Source organism: Xenopus laevis, chromosome 8S (assembly GCF_017654675.1).
Source record: "Xenopus laevis strain J_2021 chromosome 8S, Xenopus_laevis_v10.1, whole genome shotgun sequence".
Classification (NCBI taxonomy): Eukaryota; Metazoa; Chordata; class Amphibia; order Anura; family Pipidae; genus Xenopus; species Xenopus laevis.
The window spans coordinates 82,015,888-82,040,635 of NC_054386.1; the positions used below are offsets into that span (position 1 = coordinate 82,015,888).

The window sequence follows — 24,748 nt, forward strand, 5'->3', positions numbered from 1 at the left end:
AGAATAGGAAGGTAGTGAGAAGGGGCACTGCCTAAATAAACCTCCAGACTTTTTTAGACAGTAATAATAGCTGCCTGCTGCTCTCCCTTCGGATCTCCGTTCCAAAATGGCCGCTGGAACGCAAGTTGCGTTCCAACCCGTGCGCGCATGCGCACAGACGCTCTGTTTCGCGCCCAAAAGAAATGGCCACCGGTGAACAGAGAAAGTGGAACGCATTGCTTTCCACTTCATTGCGCTGACAGACGGACCACAGAGAGACGCAACAGAGCCTCCCCACGTCCACCTCCCTCCAGAGACAAGCCCAGAGTGCGCAATGGAGGCGCCAAACCGGCCAGACCCTGAAGGTTAAGGACAGGACACCCAGAAGGAGCCGAGGAACAGGCAGAGCAGGTGCTGGAGCGGGAGAGAGAGCAGGGAGGAGGGGGGGGGTAGCCCCCAGTAAGGGGGGGGTAGCCCCAAAACCATAAGGCAACGTTACTGCAGAAATACAGGCGATGTGCCACTTACCCCCACACCGGCCAAACCTTCTGCCCTGAATCAGTCAGCGCAGGCAACGTCTGGGTGGTCGATATAGCAATAGCTAGAGAGTGACCCCGGTGCGTTTCACCTCGTAGGGGGCTTCCTATTTAAAGACAGGTAACCCTGCTTTCAGGCCTCACCCCGGGTATCAGCCATGGGCTGAACGTGGAATCACGCGTCGGTCCAACCTCCCGGGAGCAGGACACTTAAAAAACTGAATAGGAAGGTACAGTGTAGGGGGTAAAGCCTGAAGGGCACGCCCCTTAATTAATTAATTTTCAAGTGTCCTGCCTCCTGGAGGATGGAGCTTAACCCCATGGTTCCCTTTGTCCCCCTAAGACGACAGAGAAATAATATTATACATACAGGTGTTAAAGTATTTGGCAGGACAAAGGACCTGGTATTAAGTGGCAGTAACTGGGGTCCATGGGCTTCTAGTTACACTGCTGAGTTTAAAGTAGAAGCAGGCTGGAAATGCTGCACATTATGTTTTTGGTTCTGTACTAGCCCAAGCCAACTGCAGTCCTTTGGCAGGGAAGCTCTGCGCCTCTACAGATGCCCCAGTAGCTCTGCATTATTTTTGCTTCTAAGTCACAGCTCATGCTCTGTGCCGCTGTCAATAAATTAGCAAATTTGTTAGATTTTCTGTACCACTAAAATGCCAATATCCACCAAACATATTCTAATTTTAATGGTGGCCTATCATGCATAAAGCGTCTTCCAGCAGTACAAGGGTTATAACTCATTCATTACATAAATGGTATATGCTTAATGCAATTGTATTTATTTTACATTTTCTCCCATTTCTGAACAAACGAGGAGTTGGTTGATTACCATTTCAGGGGATGGAATATGGCCTTCAAAACGGAACTCATCTGTAAGGGACCAACTGTAAGACTCCAGGTTGCCTGGAAGAAGCACACAAATATAAAAAGAATATATTACTGGAATTGTACTGTATATAGGACTAGTGAAGAAAGGGAAGGGTTCCCCCCTAAGTAAAGCTGGCCATCCATTCATTTGACAAGGTCACCAAATGAATGGACCCTTCCCCAATATGCCCACCATAAGGTAGGCAATATCAGGCTGTCTCGATCATTGGCCTTAGGAAATACAACTGTTGCGTTCTCTGTCCAACAACATGTTTAAACTGTTCCTATCATTTATCGGGACGATTTTTGGTCGAATATTGGTCAGTGAAGCCCATCAGAGTACTCCATACATGGGCCAATAAGCTTTCAACTTGGTCTGTCTGCAGCTTTTATCGGCCATAGTATTGCCACCTTAGACCTTGCTCATGCCTTTGCACATTCATTCACCAGTGCTCAGAAGGTTATGGTGCACACAGAAACCACTTTAGTGATAACGATAAAATAAGTGGAAAAGAAAGGTTGTAATATGGTTCTGGCTGAAAGAAAATGCTAAAAGTCCAGTGTCTTAGGGTGGTGGCAGATGTGGCGATTGTGGGGAGATAAGTCGCCCACCGTCAAATCTCTTCTTCGGCGACTAATCAAAGCACTGCGTATCTTGACAGCACTATATAAATAAATGATGATAATTTCCCCAAATGCCTTCCCACCGACTAGAATGTGAATCGCCAGCGGGATGGCACTCGGATCGCTTCGGCTTTTCGTAGTCACCCAAAGTTTCCTCATGAGGCATGTATACAGAGACTAATCTCCCCGAATCTGAGCACGCGGCTCTGCCCTTTAAGGAGTTGTTTCTACTGGGAAGTACGTCTACTTAACATGTCGTTTTTAACTCATTGGTTTATGATAAAAGCAAGGGTAAGAAGCAGATATGACAGAAGTGAACATATACAGGCAGGGTTACATTCTCAGTGTTACAGACAAACACCAACTTAATATTAAGCAGGCACTGTAGTGAAGCAGTCATGTATGTATGTGTGTATATATATATATATATATATATATATATATATATATATATATATATATATATATATATATATATATATATATATATATATATATATATATATATATATATATATATATATATATATATATATGTATATGTATGAAGGAAATATACATTGCACAGAAGCATCCATTTCTGAGTTCTTTTGCAGCTTTGTATGAACCAGTGTGCTCCTTTGTCCTACTCATTGCGTGCCTCTATTTTGTGTGAATCTGTGTGTAAGAGAGGTCATGAGTTCTCTGTGTCCCCACAATACCACAAAGCATGGGAGGAGTGTGAGAAAGAAAAAGCTCCCTCTAATAACTGAGCAATCTCCCTGGCCTCTGTGAGTACAAATGCTGTATTTTGAAGGACGAATATTAAAACTGCTTTGTAGCCAGCTAAAGCTAAGGATCACAATTAATAATCACAATAATAATTTCTGAAAATTACATGTATCTATCTCTCCAGGGGGCAAATTCACTAAGATTCGTAGTTGCGCCAGCGTCCGCTTCGCCGCACTTCGCCAGGCGTATTTTCACCAACGCTACACAAATTCACTAAAATCCGAAGTTACGCTCAGGGGAATCGTAAGGTTGCGAAGTTGCACTAGCGTTAATAAGCCATGCAAAGCGAAGTTACGATAGCGATGGTTAATTTGCATACGGCGCCAAATTGAAGTTACAATGGAGGTATATGTAGCATCCCTACAAATGCCTGGGAAACCTTCAAAACATCAAATAAAATTTTTATTTTGCCCTACACATGTGCCCACTGTATAGTTAAGTTGCCATGAGTTAGGAAATGTAGGGGGGAAGGAGGGTAGACCCAAAAAAAATTTTGATCTTTTTCAGCCTATCACCCATAAAAAAAGAAATAACGCCAGCGTTTTTTGGGACTTAGAAAAATGTTTAACTTTTTTTGAAGCAATCCCTATCTACTCTATTGTAGAAGTCTGGCGTAAAAGGTAGCGTTCAGAAAAATGCGCGCGTTAGTGAATTTGTTTAGTTACGTCCGTTGCGCAAATTCGCCAGGCGTAAGGGTGCGAAGTAACACTAGTGAATTTACGCCAGTGTCCGTTAGTGAATCGGCGAATTACCGAAAATGCGCTACGCTAACGAATTAACACTAGCGTTAGGCGATTCGTCCTTTAGTGAATTTGCCGCCTAGTCTCTTTCATCCTATGACCACAATAACCACATGCCACATCTTGTTTCCATTGTCTTTTATTGCATCTGATTGCAAGACCAGCCACATTTAAAAATACATTTCCTTGAAGCAGCAATGAGGTGAATGAAAGAGTCCACTTAAATGCCCTATACCATCTTCTGAAAGTTCTCTGCAGCCTCGTTCACCTTCCTGAACTCTGTCTCAAGTTGTCTGATCTGTAATAGGAATCCAGGAATAAAACAAAGGAAATTACAAGAAGAAAATAAAAATCCTAAAATGAAACTCAAAGGCATGGCATGGAAAGAAGCCTATACACACCACGTCCACTGATCCCACTCCTATATAATTACACATGCTATAAAAGCAATATTGCCATTAGGGTGGTGACACACGCTAAGATTCTTGGAGATGAAAACGGCTCTTCATCGGACGCCTAATCTCCAAGAAAAGCCTTCCCGTTGTCTAGAATCTAAATTGCCAGTGGGATGGCACTCTGAGTACTTTGTTTTCTGAAGTCGCCCTAATTTGAAACTTCAGGCAACTTCGGAAAACGAAGCTCCGAGGGCCATCCAGCGGGCGATTTAGATTCTAGTCGAATCTTAGCGTGTCACTAGCCTTAAAGGGGATGTTTAGCTTTGAATTAACTTACTATGATGTAGAGAGTGATATGAGACAATTTGTAATTGTGTTTCTTTTTTTTTTTTATTTGTGGTTTTTGCGTTATTTAGCTTTTTACACAGCAGCTCTCCAAATCTGGTTGCAAGGGTCCAATTTACCCTAGCAACCATGCTTTGATTTGATTAAGAGACTGGAATATGAATAGGAGAGGCCTAATTAAAAGAGGAGCCATAAAAGTAACAATAACAATACATTTGTAGCCTTACAGAGCATTCATTTTTTAGACAGGGTCAGTGACGCCCATTTGAAAGTTGGAAAGAGTCAGAAGGCGGTGGCAAATAGTATAAAAATGAAGACCAATTGAAAAGTTGCTTAGAATTGGTCATTCAACATACTAAAAGTTAACATATAGGTGAACAACCCCTTTAAAGGGATACTGTCATAGGAAAACATGTTTTTTTCAAAACGCAACAGTTAATAGTGCTGCTCCAACAGAATTCTGCACTGAAATCCATTTCTCAAAAGAGCAAACAGATTTTTTTATATTCAATTTTGAAAGCTGACATGGGGCTAGACATATTGTCAGTTTCCCAGCTGCCTCCAGTCATGTGACTTGTGCTTTGATAAACTTCAGTCACTCTTAACTGCTGTATTACAAGTTGGAGTGATATTTAATCATTACATCACATCTCTCTTGTAACATAAAGACCAGTGTCTTCCATCTACCTTTTTACTTCCCCATTAATAAATGTGTTCTTACCCGGTCTGCATCTTGTTGCTGCACCGTTTCAGGCACTTTGCTGCGGTAATCTGCACTGCCCATCCTCTCGCGCAGCTTCTCTAACTGACGGCCCAATTCAGACTTCTTGACCTGCAGTTTGGCCAGCTCCTTTTCTACATCTATTAAGCCCTGCAAACAAGTTAAGAGAGTTTATATTTAAGTGACAGCAAAACATGTACTTGCGCAGGGCAGAAAACAGTGTGTGAGTATTACAAAGACAAGAGTAAAAGTCATGTACAGGTGTTACCTGTTTCTATAAAATCCTGCACTATGTGCAATAATGGATCACAGTTACGGTCTATAGATGCTGGTGTCCCACTGGTAAGTATTCTTTTGGACATTATATTCAGTTGTATAAGCAATGAGGTGCTTTGTGTGTTTACCTTGAGCACCACATACACAGTGGCTTTATCCGATGCAGTATTAACAGCGCTTCCGGCAGGAGAAGGATCCTCAGCTTTCAGAGCGACCAGAGAGCGTGATGAAGAGAGAACCGTGATGTATGGAGTGTAAGCAGTAACCACAGAAACAGTGTCAGCATCTTGACACTGAACGAAACCTACGGGAACACAAAGAATAGTGTTTTTCCCAGCTCATAAATGGGCAACTTGGATTTTTTAACTGTTAAAACTCGCTCACATTTTTTTCGCATATATGGGTTTATATCAGTTATAGATTGGAAATATTTAGGGTTTTTTTCCACATGAATGAAAGGACTACGGTTACCCAAAAACAAAAATACTTAAAGGGGACCCGTCACCCAAAAAAAAAATATTCAGAATCCTATTTTATCACATTAGTCAATCAAAATGAACTTTACACAAATATAAATTATTTGAATCTTCTTTCCATCAGTCTGGGAATTCATAATTATAGCAAGCAGACAGCAGCCATTTTGTGGACACTGTTATTAACTAGGGATGCACCAAATCCACTATTTTGGATTTGGCCGAAAGATTCGGCCGAATACCGAACAGAATCCTAATTTGCATATGCAAATAAGGGGTGGGAAGGGGAAAACATTTTCTCTGTCGTCTCTGGGGGACACAGGGACCTTAGGGGTTTAAGCTCCATCCTCCAGGAGGCAGGACACTTATGAAAATTATTCAGGGGGCGTGTCTGGACAGCCAGCTTAACCCCACACACATACGAATTCCAATCAGTTTTTTAAGTGTCCTGCTACCTGGAGGATGGACTATTGCTGATGGGGAAAAACCTTTATTCTTCATCAGAAAACGACAGCAGGTGATTTCGGAAGCAGTGATAAAACTAGCTTGCCTGAGAACACACCTCCTACGAGGGATTCCACCGTGGGGTCGACATCACAGCCCGAAAACGGCTGAGCAGACCCCCCAAGACACAACCTGTTCCCTATAGGTTCAGAGGTCTGACCGGTGGACAAGGCTGAGGGAGGTAAGGGTTGCTGGGTAAGTATTATCCCTCCTAACCCAGGGACCAGACCTTGGAAAGGGTTCTCCCCACACTCCCCAGCCCTCAGTGCAATTCAAGCTCTACCTACACGGCTTGATATGCTACAAATGCGCCGCCATTCCCCACTCCTCTCTCCTCTCACCGCTGCCAGTCTATCTGCGTCTCTAGCGACGCTGTGCAGACACGAGCGGTCAGGCCCAGTTGCTGCCCTTCACTCCGGGAGGGAGGAGGATTGTTTTTTCTAGCGCTGCGGCTGGCGCGTCCTCTCCTCTCTTACACGGCAAGGGGGACAAAAGGACGCGCAGCCGCGGGGAGGCGCACGGCGCCATCTTGGTTGAGGGAAAATCTGCCAGAAGCGCGCGAAACGGCGCCATCTTGGAGATCACTCGGCGCGAATCCCGGCACAGCACACCTAGTCACCGGTGCGCTCCAATAGCACGCACGACACCCAGTCACGGCACCATTACCCCAGACTGAGGTTAACCCATTCCTTGCCACAGGGAAGGCAGTGTGGACGACCACAGCCTCAATCCCACACGCCTACCTTTTCCAACAGGGGGGAAAAACCCCAGTGACGCATTGACTGGCAGGATGGCAGAAGGTAAGGCAGGGGGCCTATTCCCTAGGGCGGGGGGGAAAACCCCGGCAACGGCGCAGGTTTCTCATTATGCCTGCACAAATTGTCAGACAAAATTTAGGGGGGGTCAGAGTGAACCGCTGTGCACATCCTGCTCAACAGCGCAAATGTCAACCTCCACTCAAGCGTCTCTCTCACAACAGAGCCCTCTGCTCTTAGATCCTCAGGGCACTTCCCTGGATACTGGAGAAACTGTTACCCAAGAGGAAAATGCACCACTTTGGGCTCTACATCTCTCTCAATCTCTAGCCTCCCTGCAGGGACTACCCGCCATCGCAGATAATCTGGGGAAAGTTCTATCCAAACTCAGCCAAAAACACAAGGGAAAACGTAAGAGAGTAGATAGCCCTAAGAATCCTGTCATTACTCATTATATGTCTGCTGCTTCATCAGAAGATCAGAGCTCCTCTCAGTCAGAAGGGGAAATTCCCCCATCCGACGCACCATCGGAAGATGAGGAACCACAAGGGGAAAGTACGGACAAGGATACACAACACGACGTTGATGGTATCATTAAGGGAGTTCTCGAGGTACTTAATATCTCCCCGGCACAGGAGGTGAAAGGTCAGTCCACAAGTCTATTCAAACGGAAACAGAAATCCGTAACCTGCTTTCCCGCACACGATCAACTGACCAACTTGATACAAGAAGAGTGGAATTTTCCAGAACGAAAATTTCAAAACTCCAAGAAATTTTCTAAATCCTATCCCTTTCCTAAGGACTTGGTTGATAAATGGTTCACTCCACCAACAGTAGATGCTCCAGTATCCCGCCTGTCCAAATCCACGACTCTGCCGGTTACCGATGCTGCAGCATTTAAAGATTCTGCCGACAGACGAATGGAAGGAACCCTTAGAGCCATTTACTCCGCCTCGGGGGCCGCACTACAACCATTACTAGCTTCAGCGTGGGTCTCCAGAGCCATACAGGCATGGGCAGAGGCCCTTCTCCGAGATATTCAGGAGGGAGTACCCCGATCGGAACTCGCAGCATCCATCCTTTCTGTCGTAGATGCATCAGCCTATCTTTGCGACGCAACCCTAGACGCCGCCCAATCTACAGCCAGGACCTCGGCGCTATCAGTAGCAGCGAGAAGGATTTTGTGGCTTAAAAGTTGGTCAGCGGACGTCAGCTCCAAGAAATCTCTTACCTCACTTCCATTCAAAGGACAACGATTGTTCGGTGAAGAACTGGAAAAAATAATTTCCCAAGCGACAGGGGGGAAGAGTACCTTTCTCCCACAAGCTAAAAGTAGACCGACCTCTACTTCCAGGCGAGGTAGATTTTTTCGAGGCCAAAGCGGTCGTTTTCACAGAAGAAACCAGTCCCCTCCTAGATCTCACTTTCGATCAAAACCCAACGACAGGGGACGTCCAACCTGGAAGTCCACCAAGACTCACAACAAGCCTCCACATGAGAAATCCACAACAGCCTGACTGTCTAATCCTTCCGGAATCAGGGGAACTCATAGGAGGAAAGTTACTGCGATTCCGGGAGGCATGGATTCGACACTCTTCAGACGCTTGGGTCAAAGAAATAGTGTCAGAAGGGTACCACATCGACTTTTTTGTCACTCCTCCCAACAAATTTTTCATGTCCAGAGTGCCATCCAACAACACCAAGGCCCAAGCCTTCCTCAAATGCATCTCCGATATGGAAATAGCGGGAGTCATAGTGCCTGTGCCCTCTCAAGAACGATTCTCGGGGTTCTACTCCAATCTTTTCATAGTTCCAAAGAAAGACAGAACCTTCAGACCCGTTCTAGACCTCAAACTTCTCAACAAATTCATCAGGTCAACTCGATTCAAAATGGAGACTTTACGCTCAGTGATCAGGGGCATGGAAGAGGGTCAACTATTAATGTCCTTAGACATAAAGGACGCGTACCTCCATGTACCGATTTGGCCCCCGCACCACCGCCTTCTGCGATTTGCCTTTGCCAACAACCATTACCAATTTGTGGCTCTTCCATTCGGACTGTCAACAGCTCCGCGAGTATTCACCAAGTTGATGGCAGTTTCGGCAGCGGCCTTACGTCTGCAAGGGATATCCGTCACTCCCTACCTGGACGACCTGCTCATAAAAGCCAGAACTACAATAAAAGCAAAACAAGATCTATCTCTAGCAATCTCTATGCTCCAAGACTTCGGTTGGACAGTGAACTGGTCGAAATCGAACCTGCACCCCAGTCACCAGATGACCTTTTTGGGACTGGAATTCAACACGATCACTCAACTAGTCTGTCTCCCTCTCGACAAACAGACCAGACTCCGGGAACAAACAAAACGCCTTCTTCTACCCCAAAAGATCACGATACAGGCAGCCATGCGGGTTCTAGCGGTGATGGTCTCAGTCATAGAGGCAGTACCATTTGCACAGATACATCTTCGTCCCTTACAGTCCAACATACTTGCTGTTTGGAAAGGGGGACCACTATCCCGAACATTTTCGCTCTCTCAACTGACCAGGAGGTCTCTCCTATGGTGGTTGAAGCCATCCAACCTCAACGCGGGTCTGTCCTGGGCGACACCAGACTGGACCATCGTTACCACGGACGCAAGCTTGCGGGGATGGGGAGCGACCTGGAACAACCTATCCGCTCAAGGGCTGTGGTCCGCAGACGAGTCAAAACTCCCAATCAACGTACTAGAACTAAGAGCTGTGAGACTGGCACTCGGAGGATGGACCCAGCCTCTTCAAACAATGCCTGTACGGGTACAGAGCGACAACGCCACAACAGTGGCATACATCAACCGCCAGGGAGGTACCCGCAGCAAAGCGGCACTAGCGGAGGCTCAGCAAATACTACACTGGGCAGAAGTCAACAAGGTGAGGTTGTCTGCAATCCATATTCCGGGGGTATCCAACACAAAGGCGGATTACCTCAGCCGAAATCAAATAGAGCCAGGGGAATGGGAACTGCACCCGGAAGTCTTTGCCCAGCTAGTACATCAATGGGGATGTCCACAAATAGACCTCATGGCATCCAGACACAATCGCAAGGTACCCAGGTATTTTGCCCGCTGTCGGGATCCGACAGCAGCAGGGGCAGATGCGATGACTCAATCTTGGCGCTTCAACCTAGCGTACGTCTTCCCTCCTCTTCCAATGCTACCTCGGGTACTAAAGAAGATCAGACAGTCACAACTCACCGTAATCGTCGTGGCTCCCTTTTGGCCTCGACGGACATGGTTCTCAGACCTGCAGGAGATGTCGGTGGCCCAACCAATACGACTGACTCCCAGACCAGACCTTCTCCTTCAAGGACCCATTGCCCACCACAACCCGGGCCTGTTCCTTTTGACGGGGTGGCTATTGAATCCGACATTTGGAGAAAACAAGGCCTGTCGGAAGAAGTCATTTCCACCATGCTAAAAGCCCGAAAAACAACTTCATCTAGATCATATCACCGAATTTGGCGTTCCTACCACGACTGGTGCACCGAAGCGGGGTTCCCATTCCTAGAACTCAACATCCCTAGGATACTGTCCTTTCTTCAGAGGGGTCTTCAACTTAACCTTAAGTTCAGTTCTCTCAAGGTACAGATATCCGCCTTATCTGTACTCCTTCAGTCGAGATTGGCATTAGACGACTCCATTCGGACCTTCATGCAGGGAGTGCAACATCTCAAACCTCCATTCCGATCTCCAGTCCCAGGGTGGGACTTGAACCTTGTTCTCGAAGCGCTACTCGATCCGCCGTTTGAACCTCTGGGATCTATTCCCGAATCAATTATGACTAAGAAAGTCCTGTTCCTGATGGCGATAGCCTCAACCAGACGGGTGTCTGAACTCGGCGCTTTGTCATCTGATGAACCATACCTCATATTCCACAGGGACAAAGCCGTACTCAGAACTCTACCTTCCTTTCTGCCTAAAGTGGTAACTCAATTCCACATCAACCAAGAAATAGTAGTACCAACCCTCTGCCCTAATCCGAAGAACGACAAGGAGCGCAGATTACATAAATTAGATGTTGTCAGAGCACTTCGGTGGTACGTGGAACGTTCAAGACCGTTTCGGCGTTCTACTTCCTTGTTTATACTGCCAGCGGGCCCTAAAAAGGGTCTGGCAGCATCAAAAGCAACGCTTGCGAGGTGGATCAAAGAAACGATACGGCAAGCCTACTTATCCAAGGGGAAGGTTCCGCCCTTGAATGTACGAGCTCACTCTACAAGAGCAGTCGGAGCTTCCTGGGCATGGCGCAACTCTGCTTCTGTTGAGCAGATATGCAAAGCGGCCACCTGGTCCTCCGTTCATACCTTCTCAAAATTCTACAATCTTGACACGTACTCCTCAGCGGAGGCGGCGTTTGGCCGCACAGTGCTGCACTCTGTAGTGCAGTAACATATGTCCTCACTAATTTCAGTTCAATTCCTCAATTCCCACCCGTTGTCTGGGGCTGCTTTGTTAAGTCCCCTAAGGTCCCTGTGTCCCCCAGAGACGACAGAGAAAACAGGATTTTTTGATACTTACCGTTAAATCTGTTTCTCTGTAGTCGATAGGGGGACACAGGGCTTCCCGTCCCTTGAGGAATGTTGACCACGTTGGTCTATTGGGAATACTCTTCCTGTTTTTTCCTTCCTGTTCTGCCATTCGGCTATGGTTTTTATAGTTAATATAGCAGTATCTTTGGTACAAACTGATTGGAATTCGTATGTGTGTGGGGTTAAGCTGGCTGTCCAGACACGCCCCCTGAATAATTTTCATAAGTGTCCTGCCTCCTGGAGGATGGAGCTTAAACCCCTAAGGTCCCTGTGTCCCCCTATCGACTACAGAGAAACAGATTTAACGGTAAGTATCAAAAAATCCTGTTTTTTACTTCCTTGTTTTGACACAAAAAGTCACACGATTTTCCTCCCTGCCCCTAATTTGCATAAGCAAATTAGGATTCGTTTCGGCCGGGCAGAAGGATTTGGCGAATCCGAATCCTGCTGAAAAGGGCTGAATCCTGGATTCGGTGCATCCCGATTATTAACACAAGCCTTGCATCATCTCAGAATCTTGTTTGTGCACCAGATGTCCATCCCCGTGCCCTGGTTACATAATAAAATTACCCTAGCAACCATGCACTGATTTGAATAAGAGACTGGAATATGAATAGGAGAGGCCTGAATAAAAAGAGGAGTACTAAAAAGTAGCAATAACAATACATTTGTAGTCTTACAGAGCATTTGTTTTAAAGGTGGGGTCAGTGACCCTATTTAAAAGCAGGAAGTTGGAGTCAAAAGAAAGTGAAAGCTACAAGCCATTTCCTAGGACATAATATAAGAACCATAAGAGTGGTCAAAACAGTGAAGCTGCTGAGACTCCTGATTTAAATCTTCAGCGCTCTAACAGGATCCAAATCATGAAGAGACTCTGCTTTTGGGACCTTATTGAGGGCAAAATGAGGCTAGGAAAATCTAGAAACTATTTTTTAAGGTTCTAGGCACTCATTTTTGGTAAAGTATATCATTTTTACAGTGATCGAAAGAAATTTGTGGAAATAAATGGAATAAAAGCCAGAAACCTGAGCATTAAGTAGCAGGACTCGATCATGACCTTACTGCAGGGTATCCTAAAGAAGTCTGAAGTGATCTGTATCTGATAAATTCTTCAAACCCTATTGTAGAGGTGGGAGGCAGAAATCCATTTGCACAGAGGCTATATCCTTGATGGAAATAACTCTGCCTCTTAGGTCATGTGACAAAATGCACCGGCAAGGTCCTGAAGGTGGAATAGACCCCAGATAGAAGGTTGGGCCAATTAAACAGCAAGACAGGAGCAAAGCAGACCAAGTGATGCCTCTTTGCAGAAGGGGAGACGAAGAAAAAACAATTCCAGGACCAGATCTAGAAAGTACCCCTTCAAGTTCAGCAGTCAGAACCAAATAGTTTGACTGATGGAACAAAGAGAAAATAAATTTCCCCTTCAAGGGAAGGTGTCCAGTTCCTGAAAGAACATACGAAATGGCTGGTGTTTGGGAGGGGTAAAACCAGTGGAGGCAAAGACACTTCTAGACCCCCCTCAGTGATTTGCCAGTATCCTTCTCCCCCAATATCTGGCACAATTGAAAATGTAAACAATGCTTTAATTAGAAGACTAGTTAAGCTACATCTCATTCTTAACCAACCTCATTACTTACAGTCGGCCTTGGTTTTAGTGAGATTATAGTCTGCTCGCAGAGATCGGATTGACTTGATGATGAGCAACACGAGATCCATATTTCTCTCAACTTCCTCATCTCGCAAGTTGTACTACAACATAAGAACAATCTTTTAGCAATCTGATGTGTGTCCTTCACAAACATTGGTTATCACCTATAACATACTGCCATTTACATGTGTTTGTACCAGATGCATCTGCACAACAATAATAAATCTGGAGGGTTTGCATCTACAGGAATTTTAAATAAAATCTTGGGCAACATACAAAAGTACTGTGTCCCTCTTACTCACATAAAATCATTCCTTTACCTCCCCCTTTCCTTAACACAGATGGGGATATGAATAAGGCATCTCATAACTGCCAGAAACTACAGTGATATACAGTATAAATTATAAAACAATTGACATTAACATTGTACAAATGGAGGTGTCAAACATGTGCTCAAAATTCTGAACATTTACAGGGCTTGTCTTTTTACAAATTTAAAAATGTCTGTAATTAGAATACACAGAAGCAACGGACACACAAAAAAAACTCCCACAGTTACAGCTTACAGAAGGAAAAAAAAACTCACATCTGATGTCTCTGGGTAGGAAGTGACTGAAATGCTTGGGGTTCTACTGCTGGGGCGCCGGGGAAGGCGCTGATATAATTCCTCAGTAAGAAATGGCATGAAAGGAGAAAGAAGACGGAGGCCAACATCCAAGCATGTATAAAGTGTGTTCCGTCCCACAGATATTGCAGTCTCTTCTGAGCTTAAGAACACAGGCTTCAAGCACTCCTAATGAAAGCAGCAAGTTGGAAAGATTATTACAAGATTTAAGATACACAGAGCAACCTACAAAGAAAACTATTTTTGCGCTTACCAGATAAACATCACACAACTCATAAAGCCAGAAGTTGTACACAGCTGTTGTTATGCCAGGAAAGTCATAGTTTTGAAACCCAGTATTACAAAGATCAACTGCAATGCTAAGGCGACTCAATATCCATCGGTCAGCGAGGCTTTCTTGTCCACAGGCCTAAAAATAAAAGTAAGACTCTTAATAAAACATTTTCATTTGTATGGTTGAGCCCCTTAGAGGAATTGTTCAGTATAAAATTAAAAGATAGGTAATTAGACAGGCTGTTCAAAATTAAAAATGGTTTCAATATAGTTAGCAAAAAATGTAATGTACAAAGGCTGGAGTGAATGAATGTCTAACTTAATAGCCAGAACACTACTTCCTGCTTTGCAGCTCTCTTGGTTTCCACGGATTGGTTACCAGGCAGCAACCAATCAGTGACTTGAGGGGGGGCACATGGGGCATAACGGTTTGCTTTTGAATCTGAGCTGAATGCTGAGGATCAATTGCAAACTCACTGAACAGATATGTCCCATGTGCCCCTCCTTCAAGTCTCTGACTAGAGAGCTGAAATACAGGAAGTAGTGTTCTATTCCTTTAATTGTAATTGAGAACTCCAGCTAGCCATCTGTTATTAACCATGATAACAAAAAGCTTTATTAATTAGCATCATTATTAATTAGCATCATTATTAGTAAATCCTGTTGAATGTGCACTGCTTCTTAGAATATCACTGTGCCACCTTATACAGAATGAAATTACTCAAAATAATGGCTCACCCCTGCAAAGTCAGGTGGAGAAAAATTGTCTCCCAGACTCCTCATTGCAAACTTTGTTGCATTCCAAATTTTATTGCAGAAATGACGATAACCAAGAATCCTGTTCACATCCAGATTAATGTCACGACCTACAGGGAAGAAGGGAACAGAGTATATGAAAAAAAACAAATGCAAAAAAGGGTGGGAGAGTGTTAAGAGTTACAGAGCCACAGTGGAAGCAGTACTAAATCTCCAAATTTGTGAAAACTTATGTTAGACTACACTGAAACCACAAAACAACAAGACATTATTTTTTTAATGAGTGGATCATTCACAATTTGGCCTTAATTCTGAACGGCCATACTGCAAGAAACTGAACACGTGGATTACAAGATAATGAGAAACAACCCCCGTCCCAGGTCATCCATTGACTCCAGACATTAGCAGAATGGACTCGATTGTTTGGTCCATAGAAGAGAGATAGCAATGTGAAGAATTTTTTAAATAAGAGGTTCCTGAACCCTGGGGAAATCTGGCTCACTGACCAACAGCATTCCACCATTTATGACACAATTCCTAAATCACACTCCAACAATATGTATACCGAGTTTGGTTCAACATCAAAAGGAACATATTTAGCCACCAAAAATACTTGAAATTTGTAATTATCTACTCACCTTGACTAGTATAAGCGCATAGAGCAAACCTCAAAGCATCGGTCCCACATTCTGGGATCCCATTTGGGTAATCGGATTTCTAAATTGAAGAAAACATAAAAGAAGGAAATATTTTAGCAATAAGCCCATACGATGGGTTGTTTAAAAATTGAGTTTTGATATATATTCAATCTTCTGAAACTTGATGCTTTATGATTATGTTTCAATGTAAATTTTTACAGTTGTGAAACGTTTAAAAGTGATAATTTTATTACATCTATTCACTTGGTTGACATGGCAGTGCTTTCAGATGTAAGATTGCAGTTTGGTAAAGTCTGCATAGCAGGCCTGATTTACCTGCCCATCCTTGGCTCTCTCCAACTCTGCAGGGTCTAGGTTACTTTCTAGAAGTTGTTTGTGGAGACCCTACAATACACAAGAGTGGGCGAACAAAGTCGATGAATGAAGAAAATAGCAGAAAAGACAGAGAAAGGGCAAAACCACACAATTTAAACAATGGCTGCCTTTTGTTCACTTACTTCCAAAGTGATGCCGTTGATCACATCCAAAGGATCAATGACGTTTCCGAGCGACTTACTCATCTTTCGACCATGAGCATCCCGTACTACCGCATGGAGGTACACCTGAAAAGGAGTGATGTGACAAACAAAAAAATCAAGAAATTCAACGGTCATCACAGATGACAAGCCATTAAGTGAAAGAAATTAGCTAATAAATGACTAGCTTCTTCTTGAGTTTGCACTTACATGTCTTGATCTAACGCTTCAGCCTCTAAAGCATATTGGTAGAAATTTGACTGCATATTGGGTGAAAAATATTTACCTCTTTAAATGGGAGTTTTCCTGTTAAGGTTAAACCAAGCATCACCATCCGGGCCACCCAGAAGAAGAGAATGTCATGGCCAGTCTCCAGGAGAGTGCCAGGGTAGAAAACTTGAAGGTCCTCAGTCTGTGAGAACAGAGGTACTATTGCATTAAAACTTCTAATTTAGTTTTAAATATTACTATTTCTATTTTATGGTTTGGACAGCAAAATACCATGGACTTTTTGAATCCATTTTCAATTTCCAGGCTATTATTAAATAGGTTATACCTTACCTCAGATGTTCCGGAGTTTGTAAATCAAAACACACTAAAATACGTTGGCTTAAAAATATTTAAAAACTCTACAGATTGTCAAAAGAAGGTCAGATTGGTGCAACCGTCACCATACGTTCTTTCACAAAATATGAAAAGTGCATTACAGGATTAAAGGAGTACGTTATAGAATGATAAATTGCGAACAATTTTTCAATTTGGTTTTATTTATTTTCTATAGTTTTTTAATTATTTGCCTTCTTCTTCTGACGCTTTCAAATGTGACCCCATCTAAAGATAAATCCTCTGTTAGGCTACAAATGTTTTGGTACTTATACCTTTAGATAGATCATCTTTCTATTCATGCCCTCTCATATTCATATTCTAGTCTCTTATTCAAATTGGTGCATGGTTGGTAGGGTGATTTGGACCCTAGCAACCAAACGGCTGAAGCTGCAAACTGGGAAGCTGTGGAATAAAAAGCTAAATAACTCAAAGAACACAAATAATGAAGAAATAAAATGAATTACAAATTGTTTCAGAGCATCGCTCTTTACATTATGCTAAAAGTTAACTCAAAGGGGAACAAACCCTTTAAAAATAAAAAATAAAAATTTCAGCCAAAATGTTATACCCATGGAAGCTGTCAGAGTTGAAATGTCCATAACTACGGTAGTCTTACAATTTCTACAAAGGTAAACTGCCACTTTGAATTGCAGACTGAGTTTAATGAGTAGTCCCCTATGGTGTTAGGTTGACACTGCCCTTAATACATCTGGCCAACTTGATGCAACTCGGATACAGAAGAAACTGATTCGCTGAGACAAAAGAAAGCGCAATGGTGTGCTCTGCTAGACAAGATTCTGGTCTCAAGGCTTTAGAGACAGGAGCAAAGTTATCCATTTAAAAAAAATGTTACAATACCTGATTGGGCCAGCCAAAGATGGAGAAGGGGAAAATTCCAGAAGAAAACCAGGTGTCCAGTACATCTTCATCTAAAACAGGAATTAATAACTAGGGTCATGAGTTGGTGAAGACTTATGGTGCAGAGATGAGTTCAATGGACATGTAAATAAGTTGGAAATGCCAGTTACTGTATGAAAACCACAATGGGAATGGAAAATAGGTACAAGACCTTGATGTTGATCAATGTAAGAAACTCATTGGAAGCCATGGCCGCAATGACTGAACCTTGGCAGAAGAATTTATTTGTTGAGGGCCTAGAGGTCTAAGACTGTCCAAAATTAGCTCTCTTTCATGGGGCAATAAATAATATCTGAAAATCTTACTCCTTCGGGAAGGGAAACCATGATGACAGCTTTCAGCTTCACAAAGTTAATATCTCCTGAACCAAGGGGCCCTGGGTTTGTAACTGCTGTAGCTCTTGAAAAAGCAGTAGCTTTCCCATACAGCAAATGTGGAGAGCTTGCCTCAATTGGATAAGGGCTGCGTGGAGTCAACTAATATTCATCTATGAAAGGTTGGGTATGATTTAGTCCCTGTCATATGGCTAATGATCATAGTGAGCTATGGGTCAAGCAGTAACAGTATTTCTATAGCACTGGCCTGGGGTACTACTGTAAGAGAACCACACCACCACCATTCTCTACAGCCTGGTCCAGGTGTGCAGAGTTTGGCTTTTCACACTATTTACTCTGAACTCTGAACAAACCATAGAGATTCACAACATTTTTTTTATTGTTTTATATTAAAAGTTTCCAAATGTAACATTTACTACTCACAAATGTTATCTATGTCAATTGCATGTGTTAATAGTAATGGAGTTATGGAGTTAAGTCCAATAAAAAGTTGTCTGGTTTAAAAGGCGAGTTCCTAAACCTGTATGCCTTTCAATGGTTTCTGGTTGGCTTTGTCTGAAAAAATATTTAGCCATCCAATCATAGTGTGAGCTAAGTTGCAAATGTGCTTCCAGCATTCTAATAGCAGCAATGACATTTGATAAAGTTACACAGCATTTTTTGGTTTGCCTTAGAGTAAGTGATTCCCAACCTTTTTTTATTCGTGAGCCACATTCAAATGTAAAAAAAAGTTGGAGAGCAACACAATCTGCAAAAAAATTCTTGGAGGGGTGCTAATTATGGGCTGTGATTGGCTATTGGTAGCCTCCTTGGGTTGGTAGCCTACAGGAGGGTCTGTTTGGCAGTACACCTGGTTATGGAGCCAAAACTTGCCCCCAAGACAGGAATTCAAAAATAAGCACCAGGTTTGAGGCCACTGAGAGCAACATCCAAGGGTTGATGAGCAACATGTTGCTCCTGAGGACCACTGCCTTAGAGTATGCATATGAGCTGAGGGCTTCCTACTTATCTACTGGTTATTTTCTTAGGAATATTGCCTGTATCCTGTTAAGATCCTACAATAGATTGTCACTTTTTTGCAGACACTTTATAAAAACAAATAGAACGAATATTCAAATTGTGTGAATATACTGATAAGAAACTAATTGCAACAATATTTGAATTTTATACACAACATCTCTAGAAAGTAAAACACAGGGGGTTATTTATTAAATTCTAAATGCCAAAAAGTTGTTGTTTTTAACTATAAAATCAGAATTTTAAGTGGAAAAAAAACCTCAAAGTTTTCAAGATTTATTAAACCCCGAGGATGGTAAAAGTCTGAAGCTGAAAGAAATCTGGCATCTAAGATTTGCCAAGGTTGTATATAAGTCAATGGGAGAGGTCCTTTAATATTTGGAAGTTTCTGTGGTCTGCACTGGAATTAGCACGAAAATCCAGTCAGTGTTTTTAAACAAATGTCTGAAAATTTTGGACTCTTTGGGTAAAAAGTTCAAAAATAGAGCAATTCGGGAAAAAAATCTGAAAAAACATACGATTCAGATTTTTGCGTTTGTCCGATGACAAAATCAGAATTTTTTAATAAAAAATAAGGTCCAACTGTGGATTCTAGTTTGGTCTGATTTTTTTCATTAAAATAGTCAGATAAATTCAGCCATAATAAATAAGGCCCCAAGTGTAGCAGTATTTAAAGAGATACCAGCACCGTAACTTTTAAATGTTTTATAACATTATTTTTGCATGAGCTTCATCATTTTGCCATAAAAGTACTGCCTGCTGCTTTTACATTTCCTATCATAACCTTCAAGTTTCTTTATGAGGGGGCTGGCATATTTGTGATGCAGTAGCCCGTTAGTGTTAGAAAAACTCTGACAGATTGAAAAAGGGCAGTCAGGTTGGCAAAACAGTCAGGGTTTTATGAACTTCAAGTTACAAAAGCAGACCTACTGGTGAAATTGATTAAGATGACCTATAGGTAACTTTGATGTATATTAATTAGGGATGCACCGAATCCAGGATTCGGTCGGGATTCGGCCTTTTTTCAGCAGGATTTGGCCGAATCCTTGTGCCCAGCCGAACCGAATCCAAATCCTAATTTGCATATGCAAATTAGGGGCGGGGAGGGAAATCGCATGATTGTTTGTCAAAAAACCAGGAAGTAACAAATGTTTTCCCCTTCCCATCCCTAATCCGAATCTTTCACGAAGGATTCGGGGGTTGGCCGAATCCAAAATAGTAGATTCGGTGCATCCCTAATATTAATATTTTGAAAAGTAGTTTTTTAGTATATCACTTTAATTTGTGCAAGTATAGCAGACTAATCTCAACAATGTTTCAAACACTAACATCTTTCTTGTGGCTCAGCAGCAGTATAACTATATACAGTTAAAGGGTTAAATGCAGCTAAACCCATGTCAATATTCAACCCATTCTGGCAGTGAAAACTCCCTCCAGAGAACTGTGGTGAACTCCATCCTTTATAAATGATGTCCCTATAAGAGATTCCAGCAGCACTATACATGACCAACATTTTCGAACAGCAAGAACAGTACATGATAGGATGCACCAAATACAAAATATTTGTATTTAGCCCAATACCAAAACGATTTGGACAAATCCTGAACGAAATCAAATATTAATATTAAAACCAGAGAAAAACATTGCATTAACATGCATTTGAAGTGTTCAAATTCCATGTGGCAGAACACTGGATTAACATTCCATTTGGCTGATTCAGCCGAGTTGTACAAAAAGAACTCTAGGACTCAGCTTAATCTTAAACCATATTCAGGAATTGATGCATCCCTAAGAAATGGAAAGAGCAACTGTTCTGTTTTAGGTGTGTGGTACCAAGTAATTAATTATTGCCAATAAAGTGTCTCTTACCTTGCCTTAAAGATATTTTTTCAGCTGCTACATTAAATACTCTTGCTGCTTTCTCTTTGGCTTCCTGTTCAGAACGGCCACTAATCCAGTACTTTCCATCTGTATCCTGTATAAATATTCAGTTATCTTGCTGTTCTTGAATAAATGCTGAGCACATGAGATTGTAATTGCCCTTTTCTATACTTCTAATGCGGATTATTCATAGAACATTTTAGTTCATATCAACTTTCTAAGAACAATGGCATTTCTAAAGCATGCATTGTTACCTCTCCAGCCGGCACAGATGGATCATTAACTGTCACAAAGTAAGCTGGGATGCGATGGCCCCACCAGAGTTGCCGTGAAATGCACCAGTCCCTGGAAAAAAACATTTAAACTCACTTAAGAGGGACCAAATATTGCAACATATTATACACATGCCTTTATTTTGCAATTCCTTCAGCTGGATCTTTCATGCATTCCACCACAAGGAAGCGCATGAAAATATGCAGCGTGTTCTTTTCAAAGAGTTTATACACAGGTGCCACCTGTGTTTGTTGCTTCCCTGCAGCAGAGTGAGTGAGAGAAAGAATTAAAAGAACAGGCTGTGTTAATTCCTGCATTGGATTTTATACGTGCTCCACTGCAGGGGAATGCAGGACAACTGCTTGTCTATGAGAGCACTTGTGCAGTCTGATAGAAAGGTGACAAGATGTCAATATGTGCAAGGAACAGGTAAAAAGATGTTACACACATTTCATAAAAAAAACAAGTCTATTGGGTTGTGATTAGAGAGCTGCAGGGAATCAATAGTACTGTCTCTTTTCATCATATATGAAGACTCAAGGATTTGCCAGACACAAAAGGCAGGTGTAGCGGGGAAATCCCCTGCACATTTATTAAGTCAAAGATGTAACCCGATACACCTGCCTTTTGTGTCTGGCAAATCCTCGAGTCTTCATATTGTTGGGAGAGGCACCGACCCCTCCAGCCAGCACTAGGCATTCGCAGATAGGGAGAGGAATCGGGGCAAATAGGATCTTTTGGTTTGTCTTTTCATCAGATACCACTGGCAGCATTGGGGGTTCCTTCAGAAAGAAAAAGGTAAAGCCTAAAGAAGAATTTTGGTTCACCTGATATTGTCCATCCAACTGAACCACGTCTTAGTATGGAATTCAGGTTTGATTTCCAAATGTCCATCACGCACAGCATCAGCAGCTCTTTTCCCCATCTCATCACAGCGTACATACCACTGAGGCTTCAACAAAGGCTCTACAATATCCTTGGAACGGCTAAGGGAGAAGAATTAAACATCAATGTAAGCCTTTTAAAGAACAGATATAAAGTGTGGCTCCTTCAAATCTTACCTGCAAACTGGCACAACCATAGGGTTGTCTTTGACCTCCTTGAAAAAACCCTTTTCTTTAAGTGCGGCCAAAACAGCTTTTCTGGCATCAAATCTTTTCATTCCCTTAGGGGGAAAAAAAAGTTTTGTTACAGGAGTGCATGTGACAGAAAACAAAGTCAAAGTTTAGCACAGAAAGAAAAATTAAGTAAATGATGTTGTCCACATGCTATTCTTACCAAGAAGGGTGGTGGTACATTTACAAGAGTCCCATCGTCATCCATGATGTTGACAAAATCAAGGGAGTGTCTCATTCCAACGTCATAATCAGTTGGATCATGGGCAGGGGTGATTTTTACAGCACCTGTAAAATAAGACGATAGAAAATGAAAGGTAGTGTAAGATGGAATTTTTGCAAGCCATCTTCCACATTTATGGAGCTAGGCATCATCAAGTGGTGCTATGTCCACACTAAATGAAATCAAAATTAAGAATCTGCACTTTGTGCATAGCATCAGCCTGAACGTAACCCTACTGGTGATGCTTTTCCAACCAAAAATGTAATTTTTTAAAGTACCTGTGCCAAAGTTCATATCAACGAACTCATCAAAGACGATAGGAAGAAGGCGAGAGCAAAATGGATGGACAACGTGATGACCCTTTAAATGCTGTAAAATGGATAGGAAATTGTATTAATATGATCCTGCAATTGTTGCATTCCAATGCCCAGAACATTAAAGTTACATGAGTTTAGGTGTTTAAACTCAGCTGTACATTTAGGATACAGTTGAATCTGAATCCTGTAAAAAATGTTGGGATTCAGCTGAATCCAAACCAATTCCTGGATTAGATGCATGTGGTTAATGACTCGCATACTTTTGTGTAAAACAGAAGAAATATCAATAACTTTTTGACTCTATAATACCCCTCCTAGCATTTTGTATAGCCTTTCTCATAGATAATATAAGCTTCCTTACTTTAGTTTGAGACAGAAATTGTTATCCCCCACATTTCATTCTGAGTAAATAGAAATCACTGCTATGTGCTAGATCACATCAGATGCATAGTGCTGGAAATGCAGAATTGCAGAGGTACAGCCTGGAGAAGCAGGTTTTGGGGAAACTTTGATAACAGCTGTACAAAAAAACTACTTTTAAAGGCACATTCTATATTTTTACAGGCGTATAAAGGCATATACTTGTTCTTGACATAACAAATATCTGAGAAAAGGGAATGAGGAATTTTGAGCACTGTATAAAGTTTTGGGCATTTTGAAAAATGTTGTTTAGTTCAAAATGTTTTATTTATTGTATCCTTTTAAGTACTGTCAAACTAGGTTTGTTTTACTAGCTAAACGCACCTTAAAAGGGTGGTTCACCATCCAAACAACTAGTAGTTTTCAGATAGATCACCAGAAATAACGACTTTTTCCAATGACTTTCTATTTTCTAGGGGGCACATTTACTAAGGGTCGAATATCAAGGGTTAATTAACCCTCGATATTCGACCATCGAAGTTAAATCCTTCGACTTGGAATATCGAAGGATTTACCTTAATTTGTTCGATCGAATGATTACGAATGATTAAATCCTTCGAATCGAACGATTCAAAGGATTTTAATACATCGATCGAACGATTTTCCTTCGATCATAAATTGCCTAGAAAGCCTATGGGGACCTTCCCCATAGGCTAACATTGGTGCTCGGTAGGTTTTAGGTGGCGAAGTAGGTGGTCGAAGTTTTTTTTAAAGAGACAGTACTTCGACTATCGAATGGTCGAATAGTCTAACGATTTTTAGTTTGAATCGTTGGATTCGAAGTCATAGGTCGAAGTAGCCAATTCGATGGTCGAAATTCAAAGTATTTTTTATTCTAATCCTTCACTCGAGCTTAGTAAAGGTGTCCCTATGTGTCACCGTTTTTCTAATATTGAAGTTTGTCATTTTTCACCTTCTGGAGCAGCTCTGGGAGGGGGGTCGTTGACCCTGTAAACTGTTCTAAATGGATCCATTTAGTTGATACATTTCTTATCTTTGTCCCTGCTGAGCAGAATCTCTGGGTTTCATTACAGGCAGCTGTTAGAATTGATACAATAGTTGCTAATACTCCAGAGATGCTGCTGAGAAATGGATCAACTCAATGTTGTAAAATTGTAACAGTTTAGAGTCTGCACCTGAATTACTGAGCTGCCAGACTCAAACACCAGAGACACGAACATTCAACTTTAAACTTAGATTTTGGAAAAACAGTAACAAATAAATAATGGAAAGAAATTGAAAAAAGTCTTTATTTCTGGGGAACAATCTAAAAACAAGTGGATTGAAAAAAGGTTTGGAAGTTTTGGAAGGTGAACAACCCCTTTAAAATTAAAATGCATATGTTACACCAATATTCCTAAGAAATATAATTTAAAAAAGCTTTACCTCAAATGATAAGTAGAAATTAATGGGGCAGGCCAAATATCTTAAACTGGCAATACATTATAAAATTCGCTAATTTGGCAAGGTCAGATATGCCCACCTCGAGGTGGGAAATATTGGGCTGATCTGATCATAATTGCTGCTATGTCACCAGTTGAGAACTAGGCCCGCATCTGCTCAACAAGCAATCCAATGGGAAAATTAAACATCTGGATGATT

At 42.1% G+C, this 24,748-nt stretch overlaps 1 protein-coding gene across 1 annotated transcript in view; it reads right to left on the reverse strand.

Moving 5' to 3' along the window:
* Positions 1–3,657: 3,657 nt before the first annotated feature.
* vars1.S (valyl-tRNA synthetase 1 S homeolog) overlaps positions 3,658–24,748 on the reverse strand; it is a gene marked incomplete at its 5' end in the record, with an annotated part of 29,290 nt that continues 8,199 nt past the window's right edge. Inside the window, 18 exon segments of the mRNA NM_001094970.1 lie at positions 3,658–3,824; positions 4,988–5,137; positions 5,392–5,567; positions 13,203–13,314; positions 13,800–14,006; positions 14,092–14,247; positions 14,850–14,977; positions 15,506–15,584; positions 15,842–15,910; positions 16,024–16,128; positions 16,328–16,453; positions 17,506–17,576; positions 20,787–20,892; positions 21,053–21,143; positions 21,899–22,057; positions 22,133–22,236; positions 22,350–22,474; positions 22,688–22,778. Of these exon segments, the coding sequence (NP_001088439.1) occupies positions 3,756–3,824; positions 4,988–5,137; positions 5,392–5,567; positions 13,203–13,314; positions 13,800–14,006; positions 14,092–14,247; positions 14,850–14,977; positions 15,506–15,584; positions 15,842–15,910; positions 16,024–16,128; positions 16,328–16,453; positions 17,506–17,576; positions 20,787–20,892; positions 21,053–21,143; positions 21,899–22,057; positions 22,133–22,236; positions 22,350–22,474; positions 22,688–22,778 (2,124 nt within the window). The 3' untranslated portion in view covers positions 3,658–3,755.